This window comes from Malus domestica, chromosome 07 (genome assembly GCF_042453785.1).
Source record: "Malus domestica chromosome 07, GDT2T_hap1".
NCBI classification, from domain to species: domain Eukaryota; kingdom Viridiplantae; phylum Streptophyta; class Magnoliopsida; order Rosales; family Rosaceae; genus Malus; species Malus domestica.
The window spans coordinates 24,903,189-24,930,231 of record NC_091667.1 but is presented as its reverse complement, the minus strand read 5'-3'; the positions used below and the strand labels follow the sequence as shown (position 1 = coordinate 24,930,231).

The window sequence follows — 27,043 nt, the reverse complement described above, 5'->3', positions numbered from 1 at the left end:
AGATATCTCTGAAAGATACGAAAAATAAATTACATCATTCAAAAATAAATCGGACCCTCTGCTCAATGGGTCACGCCTATAATTCCCTTTTCCGCATGTCATCACCACTGCAATTATGTCTGCTTCTTTTTATCCTCTTTTGCTTTCTGCTTTTGCTTTTACTTTCTCTTTTCTGCTTTTGTTTTTTTTCCTGTAACTTTACTGATGGTCTCCATTTTCTTTTTCTTTTTCTTTTGCGTTGTCTGAGGGCCTTTCCTTTTGTTGGACAAGACCGAATCTTGAAGCTTTTTTTGGAGGGACAAAATGTTGGAATCCTTCTTTTCGGATTTGGACTCCAGTTTTTTTATTGTTTATTTCCTCCATCCTTGTTTTTCTTTCTTTTGGCTGGCAGATAGTAGGCAATCATCATATCATTAATAATAAAGAAAAAGAAAGAAAAAAACTTATCTTCTGCCTGTCTTCCACTGCTTTTCTGTAAGATTTTCCTGAAGCCATCTCAAATTCTTTGGGCTTATGTGGCTATCCTACCACCAAGAATACTTGCGTCTAGAGTCTGCCTGCGACGCGGTAATCATAACTCTGGCCAATAATAGCACCACCTTCGATACTACTTTTGTGATACTCCGATCCACAAACCAACAAAAACCGAAACCAAGATGGATAATTCAACAAAGGACCTGATAACCAGGCTCTATACCACCAAAATTCAGTAATTCTCAGTAGGATGAATCCTCGTATACTCTGACCTCTCACACGATCAAGCCTGATCAGTAAAACTCAGGTAGATAAGCCTAATTCAAGAAGGCGTTAATTTGGTCCTTGTAGAGATACCTAACACCAGCGAACCCACCTATAATACCAACTAGGAAAACACCAGCCAAAACGGTGCCTTTAAGCGCACTGTCACCGTCGAAACCACCATTTTCATCCTCATCCGTCTTTTCAATATCGCCATCATCATTGCTCTTAGGGGTGTTGAAGAAACAACGCTAACTCTGCGGAGAAGCATTAGGGGTGCTCTGGAAGATCAAGAAATGCTTCGATATGCAAGCAAAACCATCTGTCCATCACCCATATTAACAGTTGAAGATCAAGAAATGCTTCGATATGCAAGCAAGAGAAAACTAACACCGGGGATTAGTAAGAGTCAGGAATTTGACCAAGCCTGAAACTGATATTTTAATCCGGGTAGCCCGTCCGGATTCGATTTGGGCGATTCTAGCTTGCACGGTGGTGTCTCTTCCTTGTCTCAGGTCTTCACCTGCAAGTTCAGCTTCCGAACCTTCGCCGACCACACTCAGAGATCTATATCTTTACAGTCAAAACAAGGCAGCTTCAAGGAAATGTCGCGGAGAAGAGGTTTGGTGCCGGAGAACTGTATAGGTTGATGGAGGTGCCAAAGGTTGCGGTTGGATTAGTTTCCATTGAGAGAGACAGAAAGACTATGAATCTGCAGGAATGAGTCTGCTTTTTGCGGGTCGGTTGTTTTGTTTGTATGAGGATGGATCTGCAGCTTTCCTTCATTTTTTTTTTGTTGTTTCTGATTTCAGAAGCTTAGAAATTGAATGAATTGGGTTCTGTTTCGTTTTGTCTTTTAACTTGGAAACGATGAGTACTGACTACGACTGAAGGGAGAAAGGGAGAGAGAGAAAGGTTTCTGAGTTTTTTATTTTTTTGCAAATTCACGGCGGAGGTGAAAAAAAAATGAGAGAGAACCGACACAGCTTTTCGTGTCATTTCCCACAGATGGCGCCAAATGTTGATGCACAAAATCAGAGGTCTTAGAACAACGTATATCCAACCGTGAATATACAAGAAATGTAAATAATACAAGATGTATTGTGGTTCACCCCAATGTTTGGGCTACGTCCACACTGATTATTGTATTTCTCTTAGAGGATTGTGAGGGAGAGAGAGAGCCTTTGTAATGAGAGTGAGGCTTTGAGAGGGTGAGGGTCAGGCCTAAGAATTGGCCTCCCTCAATGAGGAGAGTGAGGGGCCCTTTTATAGAATAAAGGCTCCTCACTTATTACATATTTGCCCTTTCCTTTATTACATAATTATATTTAAGTCCCCCGAGTATTTATACGAGGTCTAAATACGGAGGCCCTAAGTATAGTACAAACAATAACCATTTTCTTTCTTATAGATTTATTTCTTGTTGAACATGAAATGTTTCCTTTCAAAGAAATGAAACCATAATTATTTTCCTATTGAACTTGAAACGTTTCCATTGAAATAAAGAAAAACCATAAAAGCAAATCTTAAATGGGATTTCTTTCCTATTGATTACAAGCTCTACCAGAAATAAATGGGGTTTGATTACTGCATTAGGTGGGATTATGTAAGAAAGGTTTCTGTAATTTTGGAAGGATTGTTGTTGATTTGGCATTAAAAGAAGGGAACTATTATTAGCACTCCACAAATCTCATTATACACTCCTCACAAGTTTATTTTTCTTTCTTATTATAGAAAGTTTGGAGTGCAAAATGAGATTTTTGGAGTGTCAATAACAATTCCCTAAAAGATTACCACAACTTAGGTTTGTAGTGTATACATTTGCTCCTAGAATGTGCATGGGAGCCATAATTTATTTTATGGGTGGGCTAACTAAAAAAAACCCCTAAAATCAAATGATATATATTTTTTTTTGCTACATACATATTGTATGCAAAAATTTAAGTTTAACTTTTGTATTTGTATCTTAAAATTCGCTTGGCATGAACTCAATAAGCTTCACAATTACAAACTACAAAAATTGCAGTAAATCATCTAGTTTCACATATATTTAGATGCAAACACAAGAAGAAGATAGAAGACTTGATACATGGACTATCTCAATTACAACAAAACAACTAGCACAAAACAAAAAAATGAAAGTAGAACTCAAGGTATCTTTAAAAAATTGATTGAAAACAATATAAAACCCACTAAATCAAAGTACAATAATTTTGAACAAAATGACATCACAATTTCTATGGTAATTTTTATATTTTTAGTTGTACTAAATACTTACTAAGCTAGTTTCATTAAACATAATTGTTCTTGCAGTTTTTTTGTCTATTATATTAGGCAATACACTAAACTACATACATATTGCTACAAATCCTCCCTGGGCTACAGGCACTGCAACCTTTGGTGTGGCTCCGCAACGTGTAATGGAGCAGCACACTTTGTCTTCGTTTGCTTCTCGAGACAACGGTAACCATAGATGGAATTATATAAAGTCAATTTGACTTTTTAATACTTTAGTAGCTGATACAAATGTTTCAATTCGAATTTAATAATATATCTATGGTTTGTCCCAAAAAAAAATATTATTGTAAAAAGAGGGTATGAATCTATTATTTTGTTCCTAGGATTGAAAATTGAGGTTAAAAAGAGCAAAATAGATTTTTTTATATTTTTTAATTGATCAAGGTTAATTCTTAATTGTATTTATCTTCCTATGTTGTATACTTAGCTGGTATATATTCAATAGAAAACTTCATTTTAATCCCTAAAAAAGATGAGTTTTAGATTATAACCATATGTAAGATTAAAATCCAATTTTAGTCCCTCACACATTTAATCATATCATTTATTAGTTGTATTTTGATGTTTATTTTATCTTTTTATTTTTATTTTAATGTATTAATTACATTTACATTTAATTTTTATTTCATTCACCATAATATATTTTAATGTCTACATTTAGGCAACTAAATTTTTTATAATATATATTCCGATAACAATTTTGTATGTTCTTCATTTAGGTACATTAATACATTTGAATATTTTGGTATATCTATCGGTACAAACATGTAGTTACATTGATTCAATATAATGCATTTCGTTACGTACACTTTGATACACACATTTGAGTATTGACTTTTAGGTACATTAATTCAATTATTATTTCGGTAAATACATTTAGGTACATACATTTTGGTATTGATATTTAGGTGCATACATTTTCGGTATTGACATTTAGGTTCGTACATTTTGGTACATACATTTCGGTATTGACATTTAGGTACACTTGTAATTGACATTTTTTTATTTAGGTACATACATTTTTGGTATTGACATTTAGGTTCGTACATTTTGGTACTTACATTTCGGTATTGACTTTTAGGTACATTAATTCAATATAATACATTTCAGTACATACATTTAGGTTCATTATAATATATTTCGGTACAATCATGTAGGTACAAATATTTTGGTACAAAAAAGTCAATTTTATATATTTTGGCACAATCATTTTTGTACACTTATGCATCTATATATTTTTGTATCACAAATTTTTTTTTAATATTTCTCATTTACGTTCATTTCTAATTAAAACAAATTAAATATGTGCATATTAATAAAATTAAAATTTAATATGGAGAGATTAAATAAAAATACACATTCAATAAGAAAAATTGAATGTAAATTTTGATAAAAGTACACTCAAGGGATTAAATTGAATATTTAATCTAGCATCAGGTTTTTTTTTAAATTTTAATCTTTTGCAAGGACTAATGTTCAAAAACCCCTATATTCAATCAGGCCAGTTGAATTCAGGAAACTCTGCAAGGCATGCATTAATATGAAACTTTTGGTTGGGTTAAACTTGTTCGCTCCCAAACTGTGATCAAACTTGCTCCAATCCTGGTGCGTAGGGGACACCGGTGGATGGCAGCCATGAGTCACCATCAATAAACTTGGTCACAGTAAACAATTCGGCATCGGATGCCTCGGTAATTACATGATAGCCGGGCCACTTGACCCGACCTACAGTCGACGCACCCGTCCCATTGTTCATGTACTCAGCATAATACAAAGTGTCAAGCTCACCAACCCCATTCAAATCCAGCCAACCCTCGGGTCTTATTACATCACTTATATATGACTGCATGAATATCGTACGTGAATATTTTCCCCAAGGTCGACCTAAGTACGTGGGTGAAGAAGTAACATTACCCCCTAGATCGGAGTCTGCATCAACGCTGCAAAATTGAAATGAGAAGCCTGAAGAATCTGCAGCATATCGACCATGCGCAGTGAGAGTGTTTTGCGCACCTTCAAGGTTTTTCCTGGCAAGAATGTTACAGTTTTGGAAAACGGCAGTGCCGAAGCCGAAGATGAAGTCGATGGTGCCACTGATCGTGCATTCTCGGTAGAGCTGGCGACCGGACTGCACCAGCAATGTGTCTTGATATCCACTCATCTTGCACCTGTAGAAAACTGATTGGTCGCCGCAGGATGAAAGTGCAACTGCTTGCATGTTATTTGGCCCGGCAGTGTTCTCAAACCCTATGTCCATTGCTACGAACCCTTCGGCATTTACAGCTATATATAAGGGAATTGATTCACAACAAAAGTCAATAAGTGGATATATGATAACTCATTAATGTACAAGGACACTTTGGAACATATAAAAGAAGTAAAAAAGAAAAGATTGAATTTGCCAACAAAGTTTTCTTATAAATACTAGAAAATATAAGATTAATTGAATGAATATTATCTAAATCCCTAGGTTTGCAATCCAAATGGGCCTTAAATTCCTACAATAAGTATCAAAGCATGGACTACTCAGTGTCACGGTCTAATAGTATTCCTCTTCACTTGAAAGTGAGAGGTCTTAGGTTCGAATCTCGTATATGGCGAATTTGATACCAAATTAGAATGCCCATTGTGTGGCTTAACCGAACTCCTCCTCCCCTTAGTATAAAAATATCGATGTACTAAAAAAAAGTATCAAAGCATGGATTTCTATGCATGGACATTCAACTATGATAATCTAGTGATCGAATGCATAACTTTATTATTTTGGGTTGTCATATCTAATCCATTTCTTATATATGCGAGGATCTGTTTCTCACAAAATAAGGAATAGGTGAAGTATGACAAATTCATCATAAAAAAAAAATTTGTTATGGGGTTTATTAGCGACCGGTGTGACAACGAAAATTAATCATGCATAATATTAATTACATGACAGATTTTTAACGGAAATGATAATCATACATTTTTTTTTAAACCACACTACACATCTCTGTTTAATTCAGTTTGCTGATAAATATCTTACCAAATGTTGCTGAATCAAGTGTTTGCCAACCACTACCATTGCATCTGTCGCCAGATATGGTAGTAACGTCCATGCCCTCTCCCATCAACACCAGATTAGTCTTTGTGGCATCAATTTTGACATATTCTTTGTAAATTCCTTTCTTGATAAATATCACAAACCGCTGTTGGCCATGACTTGGTGCAGCTGCAATGGCATCCATTATTCGATTAAAATTCCCACTCCCATCCTGAGAAACTGTTGCATTTGGCGTGCTGGACAATTTTGCGTCTTCGAATTTCGTCCCACCGGGTAATAGTAAAGGCTGAGCAACATTTTGGTGATGGTGATGCTGCACTTGGATCATGCCGATGACCTCATCGATTAGTCTGGTCACTTGTTTGAGGCTCTCTGAAATCTTTGAGTCCATACCATTCTTAAAAGGTTCCATGCATGTCATTTCTCTGGTTTGGGAAGTATTCAGCCTTGTTCTCATATGGAAAACCACATCACCTGCGCCATATATACAATACTATGAAGCTAGCTAGGTTAATTAGTTTACACGTGTGCCATTTACACATGGTATTTTTGTAACCAAATAAATCAATGTAAAAAAATCAAAGTAGTATATATGTCTATTAAATCCAATGCTGAAAAACATCCTAAGTTCGAGTTTTGTTCTCTTATTGGAAGAATGGAAGTGTACGTACGTAGTCTATAAATTCTATGTAGGGAGTGGTTGTCCCATTTTCTCTGTCCCCTCAATCCGATTCCTTTGATTTAATTCTTGACCAACTAGCTATTGTTAGGTATTCTCTATACTGTTGGGAAGAAGTTTAAAGTTCGAATGCATAGTGTTATATAAAATAGAAAATTGAAACAGACAAATGAAATGTGACATTATGTATATGAACCTGTTAAATTATGAATTATCGAAAGGGACCAATTCAAGACTCCAGCAATTTCAACAAGCAAATCCTCACAATATGAAATGACCATATCAGTAGAACTTCTAGCATCTTCACCAACATGCATATTTGACATGGCTAAGGCTACATTTTGCACAGCTTCCATGGTCTGCTCCAATGAATATTTGAATACAGGCAAAGGAACATTTATCAGGTGGGGATCGACATTATTAGCGCTCGGGTTAATGGATAGGGAACAGAAAAAAATCATGGAAACGATGATAAAATGGTAGGACGACTTCATGACCAATGGACTCATATATGGCAGAATGTACCAGAAAATGCAAATCATGAGAAAATAAGGTTGAAGCAAAGAAATTATACACACACACTCACTGTGAAGAATGCTCCCTTTTTGTAAAAATATTAAAGAGTTTACAAATTTGTTTTATTAAAGGAGTTGCCAAATCTGATATATTTATGTATTGTAGATTATGATTTATGGTTAAAACCTGAAACATTTACTATCGCTTTCAAATAAACATTAATTAATATCTTAATTATGCAAAAATAACAAAAAATAGCCTTTATAATTTGAAGGTACCTTGATATGGCCGCTACCACATGCATACATAAGTTTAGTCAAGTTGGCTATAACGATGACTTTTCTATTAAAAGTGAGGAAGAATAATACTAAATCGTAATACTAATTATTTAGTTAGTAAAAGTTAACCACATGGACTATTGGATTGGGATAGATTTTCACATGGGGAATCCATTCATATATTGCATGCGGTGGATTTACCTGATGGTTAGAATCCTCCTCTTAAACTCATTGGATCCTGAATTCAAACCCTCACATTAGTATAAATTAAAGTGGTAATATAAATTGTATTTAAAAAGTTTCAGGTAATAGTGTGTTACGTATATGGTTTATTATTTATAACTAGCAAATGGCACACACGCGATATGTGTGCAATTAAATTTACTTTTAATTTTCTACGTTTCGTCGCATTCACAAAACTACAGCACAGTTTATAAAGTAAGAAAAAGATGCATTTTTTTAGGGATATTTGTGAATATGATGCCGAACATGGTCACCAAATCAGCAAAAACAATCCTTTTCATATAGGGCTTGCGACAAAAATCTAAACCATATTTTTCATTCTTGGTCATCCATCGGTGAACTACCTCCATTGGGTGGCTTTAAGAAAGTCGATCAGTTGAGCGTGAGGAGACATTGGAGAAGCGATTGAGGATTTTTCTGGTGAGAGATGTAGAGAGAGGAAGAGGAGAGAAGTTAGTTTTTTTATTTAATTTGTGTTCATGTAATCACTAAATTGTTCATAATTTTTATTTCTTTTCAGTTTTAATTAGAGGTTAGAATGGTAATTTCATAGAGTTTTGGTTGACAATTAGAATCTTATTAATTTGTAGTTTAAAATAACGGTGTCGACTTGGTTCAATGTAAGTGGTATTCCTGCTACCTCTAAATAATAGTAGAAGTTGGAGGTGTAATCCTTGTTCTGTGCATTTCTCTTGAATACTGAATGAATTAAAGTTTTCTTATGCACAAGGTCATATCTCTAACTGAAAACTGCACTCCTTGTTCTTGATATTTTCAGAATCAAGAGATTCGGGGTTTGGTTTTGTGTTATTGATGTTCCTTGTTCTGTGGGATACATACTTTCTTTTCATTATTGAAGGATGTCTGAAGTTCGAATTCCTCCCCCCCAAAATGATCCCAAAAAAAAGAAGATATTATGTAAGGGCAGAGCAAATAACTCGAAGGTTAAATTACATTGAAAAAAATTGTGATCCAATGGGCATATTGAAAAATGAAATTGTGATCCAATGCAAGTTGATTTGGTTCACTCTCCCAACCTTACCAAACCTCCCAACGTGCATCTCCTTCCGGTTAATTAATTCTTTGGTTCAACTCATCGATCCTTCAATAACCCTGGTGCATATGGGATGCCTGTGGATGGCAGCCATGAATTTCCACCAATAAACTTGGCAACTGTAAACTGATCAGCCACAGATGGGTCAGTAATCACATGGTAACCTGGCCATTTGACCCGGTGCGAAAGGTTCGAACCCAACCCCTCATTCATGTACTCACCATAATACAGAGTTTTCAGCCCAAAATCTCCACTCCATTCATGCCAACCCTCTGGCCTTATAACTGCATCTAATTGTGACTGCATGAAAACAGTACGTGAGCAATTTCCCCAAGGTCGACCCAAGTACGTGGGAGTTTGATTCTCAACAGATACAGTACCATGTGAATTATCATGTACAATGTTACAAAACTGGAAAGAGAAGCCCGTGGGGTCGTTTTGATTAAAGCGACCATGAGCAGTGATCTCGTTTCGGCCACCTTTACCGTTTTGCTTGGAAATAATTGTACATTTTTGGAAGACGGCAGTGCCGTAGCCAAAGATGAAGTCAACTGTGCCACTTATTTTGCACATTCGGTAGAACTGGCGGCCGTCATGCACTAGCAATGTGTCTTGGTACCCACTTATACTGCACTGGAAGAAAGCTGATCGATCTCCTTGGGACCGGAGTGCAACTGCCTGCATCTTGTATGGTCCTGCTGTGTTCACAAAACCAATGTTGACGGCAATGAAACCGTCGGCTTTTACAGCTACATAAAGAGAGAAGGAATTAATTCACACAAAAAATAGGGAGAAATATTTGAATAGCTCATCATTTGAAGTTTCAACAATTAGGTTTTGAATGTTAGTAAATAAATGATACGCACTGTATTTGGCAATCTTGAAACAATGGTAAAAAAGAAACATTTTCTCCAAAAGTTCAGAGAATAACTCATTTTAATGAGTTGAAATTATAAGGATGAAAATACCCCCAACTCAAACAATTGTTACTACTCCAAGGGCTTGTAACTCGGTTAACAAGACCGCTTGTGCTTGAGGTTCTAAGTTTAATTTCTTAACAAGTTGAGCTGCAAATTAGCAATCAATTAGCCTATTGATATTCATTGTCTTAGACTCTTAAAAGTGATCTTCAAATTGATAATCCAATAGCCTATTAGTAGAACACTTATGATGGGTACCAAAACAGAACATACAAGTAAAAAAGCGCAACTCCAAGCCAACAAAGTTTTCCGTTTTGCGAGGGTCGGAGGAAACAACCATCGTACACAACCTTACCTTTGCTATGCAAAAAGGTTGTTTCCACAACCTGTGACCTTAGAACATGCCAAGTGTTCTACTAATCTTGTGTTCATTGGCGAAAGTTTTTATTTGTTTTGTAAAAGCAATTTGATAAAGTTTTGGCATCTTACTGAATGTTGCTGAATCAGATGTGCCCCAACCAGTCCCATTGCTTCTGTTGCCAGATATGATAGTATTGTCCATGCCCTCTCCAACCAAAACCAGATTAGACTTTTTGGCACCAATATTCACGTACTCATAGTAAACTCCTCTCTTAACAAAAATTATAAAGTACTGCCGGCTATGATCGGGTGCAGCCGTGATGGCGTCGGATATTAGCTTGAAATCTCCACTCCCGTCGTGAGAAACGACGAAGTTTGGTCTCTGCAGCCAAGGTCTAATGTGTTTAGACGTCCGAATAGAGCCAACAAAATCAGCTGTTTGGTGCGCGTGCAACATGCCAAGAAGGCCATGTATTGATGTGGTCACTTGTTTGAGGCCTCCTGCAAGAATGGAGTTGGTTCCTTCGAAGGCTTCCATGCATGTCTTGTGCCTTGAAAGAGAGGTGTTCGACCATGCTCCCATATGTGAAATCACATCATCTGTATAAATTTTCATTAGATAGGTTAAAAAGAACAACCTTTTTTTTAATTAATTAATGGAATATATTCTCATACATTTGTAATCGATTATTATACTTAACTAATGATGTTGTAGAGGATGAATTCAATTTATAGGATTTACGAGAAGCTTTTAAGAAAGTTGCAACATAAATGATCAACTTCTTGTTGTGAATTGTGCATTGTTGTTGAAGAGATTTTTCAATGCGCCTGAAATACGGGACATTTTGTCATATGTGCCTGTGTTCCGGGCATACTAAAAAATCTCTCGCTAACACATGCATGTCACAGTGGAATAATTAAATTCCATCCCTAAGTATTACAGTTTTTTACTTGTTTTAATCCAAATCAAATATTGATTAAAAAAATATCTGTATCAAATAAAAAAAAAAAACTAAGAGATAAATTGAGCTAGAGGTATATGATAATAAATTGATAAATAAAAGACACCTTTTAGATCATGAATTGTTGAAAGGGACCAATTCAAGACTTGAGCCGTTGAACCAAGCAAATCCGCACAATATGGAATAGCAATGTTTGCATTTTGACCATCATGTATTTCAACATGCATATGTGACATGGTGGATGCAACATTTAGTACAACATCCATGGTTTTCTCCAACGAATTTTTGAATACCGGCAAAGGAACTTTGATCAATGTTGATGAGTTAGTGGATAGAGGACAAAAACAAACGATGAATACAATGAAATATTGGTAGGGCGACTTCATGAATGGACTCATGAGTGAACAAAAAAGAACGAAAAATGATGAGAAATAGGGCTAATTAAGATATGGCAGAGAGACAAGAGTGCACATCTTTTTATACTATTATTTTCGATGAAAACCCAAGTACTTAATTAATTTGTTGGTTATAAACAAAAGCCTTGCATTACGAACGTTCTTTTAACCCATGAAGATAACTGGTTTGACAATTTAACTATTGTGCTAGTTCTCTTTTTAATGCTAAGTAAATATTAGAAACCACTTCTTTCATATGAGTAAATAAGAAAAATAAATAACAACCACTGTGCTTTAGTGAGAGATGTAATCCTTTAGTTATGTAACCGTTGTGACAATTTGTAGTTTTCTTTATTATTTTTGCCTACAAAATCTACAAAATAAGATTTTTGAGTATTCAATTTGTTTTTCTTCGTTTCTTGTGCTTTGATCGAGACTTAGATATGATTTATACTAGATTTTTGTGGTGTGAGTTGTTTGTGCGAATTTTGTCGGCTTTATTTCGGTCTTAGGGTTGCTGAGGTTGTGGAAAATAGCTAAGAAACCCTAGTTAAAAAAGATTAACCTACAAAAAATATACAGCTTCAGATTCACATTCAATTTCCAGAGCAATCTCATGGGAGATGTATACATCTTACTAGTAACAAAACCTGAACCCACACAAAGCATCGAGGCGTAGTGCTCAATAGCTCCTAACATACATTTTACCTATCTGCTTTGGACAATGCTTTCCCTATCAACGCTGACTGTTGATCTATAATCTCACTCACTTCTTCTGAAATGTCACCATACAAAAGAATGCTATCGCCCGACTAACTACACCGATGAATGTTAGGATGATTATACAAAGATTCCAGTTATGAAGATTATAGCCGGCTTTTAGAAGTGACCCGCAGCGAGTTATCAGCCATACTCCGGCATACCTGTAGCAAAAAGGAAACAAAAGCATACAGATCAAAATGACAGTTTTAAACAATCGACTAGAAGTTCCAAGTATATACATCTGTATACTAGTTCACAAACAAAGCTCGTAAACATTTCGCATGTTCCATTTAGATAAATTTTGTGGAGTACCTTTCAGCATTTGCAGTCACTAATGCCTCCAAAGCCCACCTCGGGTAGCACAACTTAGCTAAAATCTTCATAAATTCACTATCTTGCTGCCGTGTTGCTATAAGAGTCAAAACAACTGGAAGAAGTACCGATAACTGCAAGCAATCCGTTTGTCAGTAAAATATCAATGGAGTGCCAAAACCGAATGGGAAACTGAGAATATGAATGAGATACTTACTAGTTGGGCTGCACCTTGTTCGAAAAAGATTGCTAACGCGTAGGCTATACCAGTTACACAATACACGAGGCAGACCAGAACAACATAGTTATCTGCAAACCTAGATCTTGGGTTGGTAAAGAAGTAGAACATGGACAAATACACTACAGGTTTGATCACTGTATTAAAATGATCAATAGTATCCTTAGCCAGGAAATAAGCCAAGCTGCTCATCCCCGAAGCGCTCTCTCTCCAATAGTGTAATCTGTCTAGAGAAAACGACCTCAAAGCCGCAATTTTGCACAGTAGAGCTGAAATCAAATCAAGACTCAAGACGTTAGGAAGAAAAAAAGCTTTGTGCATTTGTGTCTACAAAAAAGAAACTTATAATTGGTTGTACTCACAAACTGCAATAATAGTATAAGTGTAACCGCCTGCACCAAAGGTCTGCTCGCTGACATTTGAAAGTGATCCTAAGCAGGCTCCAGCAAGAAATAAAATCAAATAATCCACTGCTTGCATGCGAGCTTCCCGTAGTCTCTGCTTACCAACTCTGTCATGACATCAAATAAAGAGGATCAACCATTAGCATTACAATAAGAATGCAGAAAACACCATGGTTTCAATTTTGAAGACTTCAATAATGAAGCAATTTCTGTGGAATAAAAAATTTTAACTTGGCACAATCTTGATTCCTTACCTGCCCAGGAAGTATCTGTACTGTAGAAATAAACCTGGAATTCTCCGGTTCGATAAATCCTTGGATTTCAAGAAATTAAGCTGTATCTTATCACGATGCAGATCCACGGTACTTTTCACATCTTGCCATACCTCTCCGACAAAAGACTGTTCCATCATATCATCAACAGAAGAATTTGTTTCACGATTTGAATTTTCATCCATCGATGACATTGCGAGTCCGGTGGCACTCTGCCTCATCTCAGGAGGTACTGAGTACCCATTATGAAGCATCCATCTGATGGGAAGCTCATCATAACTCACTCCCGAGCTTCTTTCCGTTGCGACTATACCCTCTAAAATGTCAATGAAGTGGTCTGGAGGGTTGACTCGGTCTGGGACATTGATCCCAAGGCCTGCAAAGTATTCTTCTACTTTCTTTGCTGGTCCATGATAAACAGTAAGACCACCTTTTGCCAGGAGTACCATATCATCAAACATCTTGAACAAGGCATAGCTGATGCAAAAAGGTTTTGCATTAATCAAAGTATATAAGAATTATATGCATATCGAAAGAGGAGAGAGAAATGGTGGACTTTCAAAGTATAAAGAGTAAAGAACCTTGTTTTGAATGATTACCTAGGCTGGTGAACCACCATGCAGATGTTTACCCCTTCAAGAGCTTCCCGTCTAAGTGCTCTAAGAAGTAGCTGAGAAGAGGCGCTGTCTAGACCGGATGTGGGCTCATCCAAAATCAAAAGTGAAGGTTCCATAACCATTTCCAAGCCAACATTTACACGTTTCCTCTGGCCTCCAGAAATTCCTCGCTTCTCTACCGTTCCAACTAAGGAACCACGTACTGTTTGAAGCCCCAAGGACTCGATAACTCTTTCAACCACTAAAACTTTGTCCGGTTTTGGTAAGTCCACGGATAATCTTCAAAAAAACAAAAAAACAAAAGTTCATCATCAAGATGTAGCAGCGTTTTGCAGAAAAACCACACAATACTATAATGGTTGCTTGGGGTTCATGAATTGTGTACCATCACTTCATTGTAAACTTTTTAGTTGCAGGTTGACAATAAACTATCACACAACCAAAAAAATAGTAGCAAAGATGGCGAACATGTGAATAGTATATATTCTGTTAGAGTAGAATCAGTAAAGAGATGAATGTTACCTGCACTTAGCACTGAACCATAGATTCTCTTCCACAGTCAAGTTTCCGTGCACGATATCATCTTGCGGTACAAACCCTACGATTTTTTTATACGAATGGATTGATGTATTCTTTCCATTTATGAGAATTAAACCAGTCCTATTGCATCCAATTGCTTTTCCAGCTAGGGCAGAAAGAAACGTTGTTTTTCCAGCCCCTGATGGACCCATAACAGCAGTGATGCGGCCAGGCCTAATTTTACCAGTTACACACCTCAGTAGATGCTTGTTTTTTGCTTTCAAAGTAAGCGTTAGGTCTTTGAAAGAAATCTCAATGAGAGGCCGTTTCCTTATTTCGTTATTAGTAGCCATTTTAACCACCCCCGAGAAGGTTAGGTCCTTGTACTCTTGCAGCTGAGCCTTCTCTTTCTCAAGTTGACCATAAGCATACTTGAAAATTTGGCTATGAGTATTGATCGTCTTTCCTTTTGGCACATTTCCTACATTCGTATCCTCAGCTCCAATACTGAAACCTTCATAACCCTCAGGGTCTTCTTCAATTTTATGCATAATCTGCATGAGCTCAGTAGGTTCCTTTTTCTTTCCTTCTGATGGCACAGGTGAGGACTGAGAAACACCGGATCTACTTGGATGTGGTGATATCAAAAGGTCATCATCTGTGTCAGATCTAGATTGAGTCAACATCTTAAGTTTCTCAAGTTCTGAGCTGTCCTTTTTTCGAGAAAATGTATGTGATAAGTGAGCTTGTAATCCACTTGCATGCTTCTTAGCAGCATCTTTTGCAGATTTCCATCTTTGGCGTGCTTTTGCTGTTTCCCTTGCACTTCTGGCTGCTGCTTCTCGGGATTTAGCCCGTTTCCTCCCCCTAGTGGTCAGAACTTGATCTGAACAATTGTATATAATAAGTAGCAGAGTACTCAAACCTGCCTGCATAAGCAATTAAAAATCATAAATTTCAATTCATTTTTTCATTGCGTCATTTCAGATACGCACTTTGATTCAAATGAGCAGTATGCGCCTCACATGAACAATCAATAACGTGCAGCTATGAAATTGAAAAATAAAGTTTTTGTTTAGTAAGTAAAATGGCCAACTTACAATTAGCATTATTCCATATGCATGCATATTTTGATTTGCAGTGTTTGGATTGCAGGAAGTCAAAGCGAAGCAGCCTGAAACATAAAATAAAATAGCAAAAGGTTAGCTTCTTTATGCTTGCAGATTGTATTAAAGTGCAAATCCCAGGTTAGAAGGAAAAGCTGCGTGGCCACTTATAAAAAGGGCTGCAATCAGAAACATATCAAAATTTTGTTCGAGAAATAGAATGAAATAAAACTAACGTTTCTCAGATGTAGAACCCATCCTGCAGTAGTGTCTGCACTTGAATGAAAAAAAAGATTAGGAAGAACATAGAGTATGAAGGTAGCATAGACCAATTTTAACTTATCATCTAAAGTGTATATCTCAGATCCTAGTTCAGACTTGTAAACATAACTGAAAAACATAACAAGAACACAATCAACTAAACATCGAACAAGTTCCATAAATGACGTAGGAATGAAATTCAATACCCGCTACTACAAGGAATGCTTTTCACGGTGGTTGGGCAATATGATCCAGCTGAACAAAAGACTTCACTACTACTACCAACATCAGCCCATAAATTTGCTCCTCCACAAGTATGATTTGGTTGCCCCGGAGGTAATTGATAATTGTATCTGCAAAAACATATCAATATATAACTTTTACACATAATAAGCTATTGAACACCGTAAGTCAAGAGATCATTAAAGCAAGAATCTGAACTTACGGTTCACACACACCGGTGGATTTGTTCAGCGTTGCTTGGGGACAATAAGAACCTGATGGGCAAGCTTCAAGAACGTGATGGCAATTGGACGAAAACAAAGAAATAATCAGAAGCATCCTTTAATTAGGGAAAATACATTGCACAGAAACAAAGTACAAGTTGATTACTCGGATATTAAGATAAAAGGCCTTACATATCATGCACGTAAGACCATGGGGGCAAAAGAAACCCTCACAACAAGGTTGGCAGCTCTGAGTCCTGGCAGGGATGTCCTGTGAATTTTCGAGGTCAACCTGCTCATTTGGGCCAACACGACAAGCCCATCCTGGCTCACACCCAGAAATCCATGAGGTCAAATTGCAGTTCTTGTTCGGTCTTAAGTAATTTGCAGTCTCAGATTTTTCAAAGAAACTATTGAAGTAGAACTTCATTTCAGCTGCTGTACACAACCGCCGCGTAACGTCTCCTGTTGAACATCATAAATTATCAAACTGAAGCAAATCAAATACCTACATTCGACTGCCAAGATATGAAACCTATGAAAAATCTTTTCAATTTTTCGATTCCCCGCATTACTTAAGAAACAACCAGACAGTAAAAATTTATTCTTCATTCTAATTACAAAAGTACTTATATACCTTTAGTCTTTTGAATGCAGGAAGTTAAGAAATCCACATTGGATGAAAAATTAAAAGCCTCGTTCCAATCGGCTTCCCTGAAACACAAATTTGATCATCAAAACTAATCTCTGTCACACAACTAAATTGAAACGAGTCCAACAATATATCTACACATAAACTATCAAATTAATCTAATTCAGCTAATCAATGTTTCCATTAGTCAACTTGAGTTGACTTTTCACACCTCAATTACACAATTCGATTTCTTTTTCTCTTCCTGTATGTTCATTTTCTCAGCAACCAAACAGAAAATAGTAAAGTTGAAAACAAAGCAGCTTACGGATTCTTCACACAGAAGCTGGAACGATTGCTGATTTGTCGGCTGAGGACTGCAGTGACATTAGAGATTCGGCCGTAGACAATCTGAGTGATGAGAGGAATAACTGCCGGGTTGTCTATTTGGTCATAGTCCCCCACATCCTGGCACTCCACAAAGTGCACCCAGCACAGAACCAATACCCCAACCGAAACAAATGTGCCAAAGTTGGCGCCTTTGGAGATCATTTTTGGAATTCTAACACCAAATTACAAAAGCGTTTTGCAAATTTAGTCCAAAAAAGTGTAAGAAAAAAATTGGGTTCTGGGTTTTGGAAATTAACTCATGCATTTATCAGTAGAAAAAAAGGGAGCTGGGTTTGGAGCTGGGTATAAGGATCTGGGGAGGACTGAATGCTGGGTTTGGAGATTGAATGCTGGGTGTGGAGATTGGAGGAGGTACAGAGAGCAGAGAACATGGGAGAGAGATTGAAGGACGAAAAAGCAGTGCGGTGGGGCCTGTGAGTTGAAGTAAACGAAAGCACGTCTGAACTTACAGATTTTGCTTCGTGACGGCTTTCGGACATGTCTGGTCTTATTGTCCGTGTCTAAAAATTATTGGCAGGATAGAGAGTTTTGGGGTTTTCATCAAAAGCTAATATTAAGGAGAATGTTTTATTATATTTTGTTAATTATAGCGTAGTTGTTAATGATTAAATTATTATTCAAGTGTTGATTAACGTACTTATTTTTTATTAGTGAATATTTACTCTTTTTTTTGTTTGACAAGAAACAATAATGTGGTATTTCATTAATCAACACAAACAATTACAAGGGTGTCATTGGGTACAAAGCTCCAGTGACCAATAAATTGATTTGGAGTGAATTTGTACAGATAGACAAATAAGAGTAAACCCCTAGTAGACTACCACAACCACGAACACACAATTGCCAAAAGCATAAGTGCCACCAGTACAGATCTGTCACAATAAACGAAAGCCACAATGGTCATCGTTGAGTAGCGAGGCCACATAAAGTCATCACGATAGAGCGAGGCCACATAAAGTCATCATTGACAGACGAGACTACATAACGCATCACACAAAGGCGAAGACCAATTTAGTCAAAACAAACAGCGCCACCATGATGCACATAAGGCGAGTGAAAAACAACTACATTACTCCGAGAAGGGATCAGCATATCAACTCCCAGTGCGGGATGAGGCACTCAGGCCAAGACCACCTACAAAATTCGTCGGACAGTGAGGTGCCAGCATCCACACATTGAACACCAAAAGGGCTAGCCGCAACAGATCCAAGACTCATAAGCTGAGCTCCTAGATCAATTAGGTGTATCTTTGATGTATACAATGTTTTCCTTTGCTCACAATTAGTACTACAATTTAGTGGTATTCATTTCACTTGTAATTGAGATGTCTTAGGTTCGACGTATCAATTAAGGATTACAAAAAATGATTAATTTTTTTAGTCCTATGAAGTTTAATTAGTGTTCATTCATTGCTTATACATATCAACTAAAAATTAGAAAATATGATTAATTTTTTTATTTCCATAGTGACAAGGGTAATAAATAAGAAAAACACATGATGATTTATATGAAAACACTTTAAAAGTTCATATAGAAGGAAAACAAAACTCATAATCTATCTACTTGTAAGCCCGGGGTTTTTTGGTTCCCTTCTCTCAATACAAAATAAATTAGTTTTTCCGTATTTCTAAATTATTGTGTTTGAAGTGCTTTTCTAAGTATAATTTTATCGAAGTCTTACGTGTGAAAACAAATAGTTTTTTTTTATATGAAGGTAGAGCACATATTAGCATCGCTCCGAGCCTCAAAATTCTCAGGACCGGCCCTCCTGCTGTTGAGCTAGCTGAGATGTGGGTCTTTCCACCCATGATGGCCGGGGTTGGCCGTAAAGAGCCAAAAACCGACAATGACTTTAGAGACGAATTCTTAGTATGAGCTTGTAGAGAGAACAAGGATGAAAATAACACTAGTTAATTTGGTTCGAGATCCGCCGAAATTCGGACAGAATTTGAATTCAGGGACCATGTTTTTCAATGTGAATAGAACGGAGAGGGGCGGGGGAGAAGGCCAATGATTGTGGCCTTGTTTTAAATTTTTTTTTTTAAAATAAACCATTTTAAAGGTCAATTTTTGGTATATTCTTAATCGTATTAGGGTGTCCAGAGAAACTTGAAAATTAACTTGGGGTGGGCGTAGTAATTGGTGTCCAGAGAAAGAGTTGTGGGTGTACAAAAATGAAAAAACCACAGCAAAAAATGTGAACTGTATTTTCTAAGGCCCGTTTAGTTGAGCCTCAGCTACTTTGTTCTAAAATTAAATATTGGAGCCCAGTCCATCATTGTATTACTTTATCAGATTAAGTATACAAACACCCGCTAAGATTTTTTGAGTTTTCATAAAATTCTTTCACGTTTGAAACATTATACAAACACTTCTTGAGCGACTTTTGTTGAATCTATTACTTTTAGTGATAAGTCAGTTTTGTCTCGGATGGGCTCAACTGAGAATGAAAATTATTTTATGCGCACGAATTTGCATGATATATTTATTTATTTTGATCGAATATTTGGATAAATATATAATTTTTAAATTTAGGGTCAGAAGGATCCCAGTCCTCTGGCTGGCTACCTGCCTCAATTTAAATGGTCCGGGAACAACAAGGCTTTGTGTAATCCCTAGACTTTGCTTGCAGAGTTAAGGGGGCCCACTCGCCCAGTTGTACCGTACAACCTTGTCTAATGTATATGTCAAGTAAAAATGATCATACAAATTCGCGATGAATGTATTGTAACACTACGATACTCTGGATCGCAGTAGATTTTTAAGTTTGGAATAACTACGTAATATCTAAATTTCGTTTTTGCTAGTTCTTACAATTTCAGGAGAAAGGATCCTCATCGGATTGTCTTTGTGAGAATCATCTAATCACATCTGTTAATCATATATCGTGATATTAGTTTTCGTCAGATACTGTTTATATACAATTTTAAATAAAAAAATTTACAATAATTTCAGACCGGACAATGTATGTGGAATAGATGTGATTTGAGGATCCGATGAGGATCCTCACTCCAATTTCAGCTACCTAAAACACATTCCTGGCGGATTGATAAAAACAAAAGATGAAATGTGTCCACAGTATTTGATAACCTTGTCGAACTGGTTTTGCCTTGTTATCAAGTCAGGAGAAAAACTTACATGTGGTGAGAGTTTATTCTATGAATTATATTAGTTTCACTCATAACGCTCATTCCATGAGAAAAAGTTTGATGAGATATATTCTTGTTTCTATTTCACTCGTGTAATTAGACCACTCGTTATGTGATAAGCGAGATAAAGATAGATGATACATAAATACTGCATATTCCCTCTTAAATGAGAAACTTAATACGTTTGGTGTTGGTAACATTTGGGCATGTCATGCAACTTGCACTTGTTTTAGGGACACATTACTTCTCTAATTTGAGAATTGCCAAGGGTACTATTGCGAAAGTGAGATTCTCTATAAACTCTTCATTTTTTTTCACAGTATTTTATAATATGGATACATACATTAATGTTAAACTATAATGTAGCAAACACTCTATTATGAGTTTATTTTTAAGAAAGATCTCTTATCATATCTGTTCTAATTTATATATAAACTATCGGTAACTTTGGATTATTTATGGTCTAAGCTACCCCACAAAATCAGCTAATGTTGGGGTGTGGTTTCCAACTGGCAACAACCTCCATTGTAAAATACAGCACAAATGTGTGTGTGTATATTTTTATAAATACATAGTCATATATATATATATACACAGATTGCTTAAGGGAAGGGATTCCCATTTTTTCAAAAAAAATGGAGACACGTTCCCTACCGTTAGATTAATTTTAATGAAATTGTGTGGTTGAGATTAAAACACAAGCCACACAATCTCAACCACACAATTTCATTAAAATTAAATACAACGGTGGGGAGCGTGTTCCCATTTTTTTAGAAAAATAGGGATCCCTCCCATATATAAATATATATATATATATATATGCATATGCAGATAAAACAGTGTGCAGAACATGACTGGTTCTTCTTTTTTTTGCTTTGGCAGCATATCATGACTCGTTCTTTGGCAGAAAACCACCAAAGTATAAACCTTTATCTTTAAAACAAAGCTATCCATCCATCACTCCAACTCTCATTCTTCTCACTCGGTCTTCGCTTTCGCTTTCACACGCACAAAATATTAAAAGTTCTTCACTGTCCTCCTCCTCCAAATACAAAAACAAAACAACATCCTATTTTTATAAATTATTATTTGGGTATATCTCTTGCTCTCTCTTCCCTTTACCAATATTTCTGTCTCTTCCTCTCTCTCTCTCTCTCTCTCTCTCTTAATTTTTATTTATTTTTTTTGGTGTGTGCCCGGGGGTTCCGAGTTGTTGAGTTGTTGAGCTGAGTTATACTCCAGCTGCCTTGTATTGACTTGCCTTAGATCATGGGGAGCTCGTTGTTTCCTTGGATGCTCCTAAATTTTTCTTCAGGATATCTGGTCTCCCTTTAGCAACACCAGAAAGCTACAAGGATCTGTTTGCATAGGTTGCCAGATTTTTCCTGCAGTGATTTATGAGAGGTAAGTTTTTTCTTTTTTTCCAAGTGAATTGAATTTTCTAGTATTTTTTTTTGTTTTGTTTTTATTTTCTTGTGCATGCCATAATTCAAGTGACTGGAATTGGGATTCTGGGGTTTCAATATTTTGGTGGTTTCTTCAAGAATTTGAATCCTTGGATTTTTATGTTAATTGGTTTGACTTTTGTGTTCTTGTGTCTTGATGTTTTGCCTGAGTGAATTGGTTTCTGCAAATTTGACCAAAGTTGGAACATGAATGCTTAAAAGTCAAAGGTTTGAGGGCAATTGGTGGATTGCCTTAGAGCCTTCCTCTTCATCCCACTATATCCTGTGTTCGAACCCTCCGCCTCAAGTTTAGAGTAGAAATATCGTTTGTAATAAAAACAAAAGGATCAAGGTTTGAGGAAGTTTGTGGTACATCAGATGAAAATTTAGGTTGTGTTTGTATCAATTTAAATAGATTTTTGGTCTCCTTGAGACTTGAGAGATGGAATTTTTCAGGATATATCGAAAAGAGAAAAATTCTGTGAGCAATCTCAAAAGTTCTTTGAGACTTGATAGATTTTTGGTTTAAGATATGACTGGTTGCTAATTGAATGTGTGAAGAGGGATTTTCGGAATAAATCACTTGAGTTTTGATTAAAATGCAAGATTTTTGTTTTTATATCCGAAATTCTTAAGACCTGATGAAAATTTTGTTTAACTATTGCAGTGGGGTCATTGCTTTCTGCTGGCAATGAAGTGTTTTTATAAATTCTCCAACAGAGATAAGGATGATGAACCAAAGACTACAAAGTCTATCTCTACTCGTTCAGCTTCCTCATTCTTTTCACTAGATCGCGACCCAAGAAAATCAAGTTCTGAGTTCAATTCCCAAAATGCCACTGCAGAACTTAGCACAACATCGTCCGCTAAGTCATTTGCAGCATTGTCTCAGAGACAGAGTAATAATCTCAGAGAATTCACATGCTCAGAGTTAAAAGCGGCAACAAAGAACTTTAGTCTCTCCCTCATGCTTGGAGAGGGTGGGTTCGGCGGTGTGTATAAGGGTAATATCCGGAGCACAGAAGATCAACAAAAAAGAATAGATGTAGCTGTTAAACAACTGAGTAAACGGGGATTTCAGGCAAGTCTTCTTCCTCTATGCTGGTATATACGCATAAGATATACACTAATCTGATGATAATAGTATGGTAATAATTGCCGGAGTTATTGGAACCAAATTAATAGCAGCACTGCGGTGAAACTTAGTTGGATTATGTATGTTAAGAATGCGACGCATTTTTAAACTTTTGACAACTACTGCACAATTTTGCACAAGAATGAGTATGTTCTCATAAAAACCTAGCATATGATACTCAAATAACAAACTATGAAATGATAATAACTTGTAAATTTCTTGCCCAAATGATAATAACTTGCAAAGTTAGGTTGCTCAAAGCTAGGAAAAATGTTATTTATTGTGTTCGGAAGTCTACAAACAAAACAATGCAAGTGTAAACAAAAAGTGGGTGCTTATGCAACCCATTTCTTCAAGGTGTTTGATATTTTCAATTTTGTTACCATCTTTTATATAACAGGGCCATAAAGAGTGGGTGACTGAAGTCAATGTTTTAGGGGTTGTTGTACATCCAAATCTTGTCAAGCTGTTAGGCTACTGTGCTGAGGATGACGAAAGAGGGATTCAAAGGCTCCTGGTTTACGAATATATGCCCAACAGAAGTGTGCAAGACCACTTATCAAGCCGATTTCAGATAGCTCTTCCATGGGGCACAAGAATGAAAATAGCCCAGGATGCTGCCCGCGGCTTAGCATACCTCCATGAGGGGATGGAATTTCAGGTAATTTCTAGTTCCCCGAGCCCTTATGTGCTACAGATCTCAATAAGATGCTCATGGTTATTCTCCTGAATGAGTGTCCATTCTGCTTTAACTTATTCTTTACTGTCATTTCTAAATTGTTATCTTTGGCGCAGATTATCTTTAGGGATTTCAAGTCTTCAAACATACTTTTGGATGAACAATGGAATGCCAAGTTATCGGACTTTGGATTGGCCAGACTCGGCCCTTCAGACGGATTGAGTCACGTCTCTACCGCGGTATGCATGATTAATTCATATACTTTAGACTCTATTCTCAAATTGGTACTAATTAGACACGTCAATAGGCAAAACAGATGTCTGACTTAAGCATGCAGAGTTGATTGAGCAATCAAAAACCATGTAACAGTTTCCAATAAGTTCTATGCATTCAGTTTTCCATTGTAATGATTGTGTACATTAAAAAAGTTTAGAACTTTCTGCGGTTCCTTTCTAGCTTTCCCAAAATCACTTTCCGATTGATCATTCTACAGGTTGTTGGAACAGTTGGATATGCAGCTCCTGAATACATACAAACTGGGCATCTCACAACGAAAAGTGATGTGTGGAGTTATGGAATTTTCCTTTTAGAACTCATCACAGGCAGACGACCTCTAGATAGAAACCGACCCAAGAACGAGCAGAAACTATTGGAATGGGTGAGGCCACACCTCTCCTCAGACCTAAAAAAGTTCCAGGTGATTTTGGATGCAAGGCTCGAAGGAAAGTATTCCCTCAAGGCAGCCCAAAAACTAGCAGCTGTAGCCAGCCGGTGCTTGGTGCGACAATCTAGATCGCGCCCCAAAATGAGTGAAGTCTTGGAGATGTTGAACCGAATCATGGAGACGACAGACATGGGAAGCCCGGAACTCCCTCTGCGGAATGTGGACTCCAAAGAAGACTATTTTGCGGAATCCAAAAGAGAGTATTTGATGAGGAGGTTTGTGGATCCATTCATCGGAGAGAACGGTTGCTTAAATTGGCCAATAGGGAGACCAAAGATTGTAAATCCATGTTGAAAGAAGTTGAGGAGCATACTGGGAATTGGCAGAATTGCTAATTTTGATCAGGTGATGGCCTCATTAGGTGACAATGTTTGCTACTTTTTTGTTTTGCTCATGTGATGGAAAATCTGCTCTATGGTATACTTAATGAGAAATGGAAGTGTAAAGTTGTATTGATCTCATATATATATATATATAGATGGGTACTTGAACTATTCTGATTGGCCTCCCAGAGGTGCTTGGCGCCATTGGCAGAATAACGCTTCAGTGAAACTATCATCTTAATCAATTTCGAATACATACTAACTGAGAACACATGTACAGACATGTGTTCTCAGTTAACAATTTGGTACCGCTAAGGCTTACGTTATGAAAGTGTGACAATCGCGCCCTTCTGTTGTTGCACTGTTTCGAAAAATTGTGAAGTGATCTTGTAATGTCAATCTGCTCTATTGTCGTTGTTGAAGTCACACTCCCGGCAGAGAAAATGTCCAGATCGACAACAGTTTATATGGTGAAGTTCCAACAAATATAGCGTGCTTATAGAATGGTACAATTTGTTGTGTATGTACATAAGAGCATCTCTAATAGAGACCCTAAAAGAGTCTCTACTATCGTATAAACTTTATATTTAGGGACAAAAGGTTTCCAATAAGCTGGCGAAAAAGTCCTTAGAAAGGTATAGGAACTCGTCGGAGTTCCTATAAAAATCCTCAAATATAAGGATGCGAATGGGGGATAATACTTATGTACTTTATACACTTACATTTTAGATTTGACCCAATATTTTTTCACACACGTTTTATTGTTTTAAAAAGTAGTGCACATGTTATTTAATTCTTCTTCGATTTTTTTTAAAATAAAAAACACGTGTCATCTTTTGATTGACCAAATAAGAAAGTATATATATATGACACTCACTAATGATTATCTAAGTATTATCTGGATATAGAGACTTTAAATGGTGGGACCCAATTTGAAAAATTGGAAAAAGTGGGCTTGAACCCACATGAATGTTGAAGTAGCAAAGCACAGCATCAATGCGGGCCCCACAACATACTCACTATCTACCTTTCTTTTTTTACTCTGTAAAAATCAACAGATTGGATTATTTCTTATGGTTTTCGTTATTTATCGTTGGAGATCAAACAATTACTTTTCAAACTCTCAATCTTTTTTCTTTTCCTTTTATTTATTTATTTGGGGAGTCTACAATAGGGACTTCTCCATTGGAGAAAATATTCTTTTAGAGACCCGAATATTCTTGCTAAGTCCCTAAAAATGTCCTTAACACTGGTGGTGGAGACTCTAAAGTATCCTTCTCCCCACTTAGAGCAATTGGAAGGGGTCGGGCCATGGAAGAAACCCCATGCTTGTCCCCTATGAACATGAGTCAAGATAATCCAATCAAGTGTTAACAGGGTTACAGTCCTCAAATAAAGCATCTTAACAAAAACCTAAAGGTTCCTCAAACCAAAACGTTTCACGTTTAGTGATATCTTGTAATCAGCCAGACGATGAAAAATTTCATTAACTTGCCATTTAATCTAGTGAAACGTGGTAAAATAATATCACAATTTGAAAAAACTAAAGGTACTCATGAACATATAAATCTATCTTTGACTTTAAAATCCTTGAAATTGCTATTTAATGTAGCGGAACGTGGTAAAAGAATATTACAATGGGAGTTTTAACGAAAAGGGCTTGGTATTATTCATTCTTAACCATAATGACATTTTATGTATGAAAAGTCTATAATAGATCAAACTCTTCTCTTTATTTACTCTTATGCCATTACATTCGGACCACAACGATGTTGACATTTCTGTCTGGAAATACATTATGATGCTATTCATTTTATGCTAATTTACAGCTAGTTCTTCAGGCTTCCATCATGTTGTTGATGTTATGCAGCTCTTCTTCTGACAAATTATTCCAATACTGTTCATCGCCTTCTACTAGCTCCTCATCTCTTTCTCTATCTTCTTTCACCTTGTAATATATTTCCGCTGTTTCTTCTTTGAAATTTTGGGGCTTCCAATAAGGCTGATGACTGATTCTTGTCTTGCTGTAAATATACATCTCTTCTTCTTCTGCTACTAGTACCATATTATACCTAAAATCTTCAAACTCATCTAAAGCAAACATTTGGATCCCTCTAAATTTTAAA

The 27,043-nt window shown here is 36.5% G+C and overlaps 4 protein-coding genes across 4 annotated transcripts; 1 reads left to right on the top strand and 3 right to left on the bottom strand.

Moving 5' to 3' along the window:
• Positions 1–4,621: 4,621 nt before the first annotated feature.
• Positions 4,622–6,275, bottom strand: LOC139197777 (pectinesterase/pectinesterase inhibitor PPE8B-like). The gene is made up of 2 exons (XM_070825740.1): positions 6,059–6,275; positions 4,622–5,319 (listed from the first exon to the last, which is right to left on the bottom strand). Exons 1-2 carry the CDS (start codon positions 6,258–6,260, stop codon positions 4,622–4,624), a joined length of 900 nt encoding a protein of 299 aa, XP_070681841.1. The 5' UTR covers positions 6,261–6,275.
• A 2,610-nt stretch (positions 6,276–8,885) lies between these two features.
• LOC139197776 (pectinesterase/pectinesterase inhibitor PPE8B-like) lies at positions 8,886–10,664 on the bottom strand. Its single transcript, XM_070825739.1, has 2 exons — positions 10,256–10,664; positions 8,886–9,595 (listed from the first exon to the last, which is right to left on the bottom strand). The coding sequence occupies exons 1-2, from the start codon at positions 10,662–10,664 to the stop codon at positions 8,886–8,888; spliced, it is 1,119 nt and encodes a 372-aa protein (XP_070681840.1).
• Positions 10,665–12,043: 1,379 nt separating this feature from the next.
• On the bottom strand, positions 12,044–17,973 carry LOC139197435 (ABC transporter G family member 24-like). Its single transcript, XM_070824850.1, has 14 exons — positions 17,380–17,973; positions 17,058–17,134; positions 16,613–16,885; positions 16,420–16,483; positions 16,181–16,327; positions 15,950–15,984; positions 15,708–15,781; positions 14,611–15,536; positions 14,071–14,367; positions 13,454–13,948; positions 13,158–13,306; positions 12,775–13,064; positions 12,558–12,691; positions 12,044–12,406 (listed from the first exon to the last, which is right to left on the bottom strand). Exons 1-14 carry the CDS (start codon positions 17,601–17,603, stop codon positions 12,250–12,252), a joined length of 3,342 nt encoding a protein of 1,113 aa, XP_070680951.1. The 5' UTR covers positions 17,604–17,973; the 3' UTR covers positions 12,044–12,249.
• A 3,590-nt stretch (positions 17,974–21,563) lies between these two features.
• On the top strand, positions 21,564–25,088 carry LOC139197434 (serine/threonine-protein kinase PCRK1-like). Its single transcript, XM_070824849.1, has 5 exons — positions 21,564–22,015; positions 22,724–23,137; positions 23,592–23,852; positions 23,987–24,109; positions 24,364–25,088. The coding sequence occupies exons 2-5, from the start codon at positions 22,748–22,750 to the stop codon at positions 24,886–24,888; spliced, it is 1,299 nt and encodes a 432-aa protein (XP_070680950.1). The 5' UTR covers positions 21,564–22,015; positions 22,724–22,747; the 3' UTR covers positions 24,889–25,088.
• The last annotated feature ends 1,955 nt before the right edge of the window (positions 25,089–27,043 follow it).

What these genes read in the sequence shown, in the direction of transcription:
- LOC139197435 (XM_070824850.1), bottom strand. Translation starts at nt 17,603, where the DNA reads ATGATCTCCAAAGGCGCCAACTTTGGCACATTTGTTTCGGTTGGGGTA. An exon ending in GGGTTCTACATCTGAGAAAC is followed by an intron (nt 15,782 to 15,949) that starts GTTAGTTTTATT and finishes TTTATGTTTCAG; the next exon opens with GCTGCTTCGCTTTGACTTCC. An exon ending in TGGTTCAGTGCTAAGTGCAG is followed by an intron (nt 14,368 to 14,610) that starts GTAACATTCATC and finishes GTTTTTTTGAAG; the next exon opens with ATTATCCGTGGACTTACCAA.
- LOC139197776 (XM_070825739.1), bottom strand. Translation starts at nt 10,664, where the DNA reads ATGGAAGCCTTCGAAGGAACCAACTCCATTCTTGCAGGAGGCCTCAAA. An exon ending in ATCTGATTCAGCAACATTCA is followed by an intron (nt 9,596 to 10,255) that starts GTAAGATGCCAA and finishes CTCTTTATGTAG; the next exon opens with CTGTAAAAGCCGACGGTTTC.
- LOC139197434 (XM_070824849.1), top strand. Translation starts at nt 22,748, where the DNA reads ATGAAGTGTTTTTATAAATTCTCCAACAGAGATAAGGATGATGAACCA. An exon ending in TGAGTAAACGGGGATTTCAG is followed by an intron (nt 23,138 to 23,591) that starts GCAAGTCTTCTT and finishes TTTATATAACAG; the next exon opens with GGCCATAAAGAGTGGGTGAC. An exon ending in TGAGTCACGTCTCTACCGCG is followed by an intron (nt 24,110 to 24,363) that starts GTATGCATGATT and finishes ATCATTCTACAG; the next exon opens with GTTGTTGGAACAGTTGGATA.
- LOC139197777 (XM_070825740.1), bottom strand. Translation starts at nt 6,260, where the DNA reads ATGGATGCCATTGCAGCTGCACCAAGTCATGGCCAACAGCGGTTTGTG. An exon ending in ACTTGATTCAGCAACATTTG is followed by an intron (nt 5,320 to 6,058) that starts GTAAGATATTTA and finishes CCTTATATATAG; the next exon opens with CTGTAAATGCCGAAGGGTTC.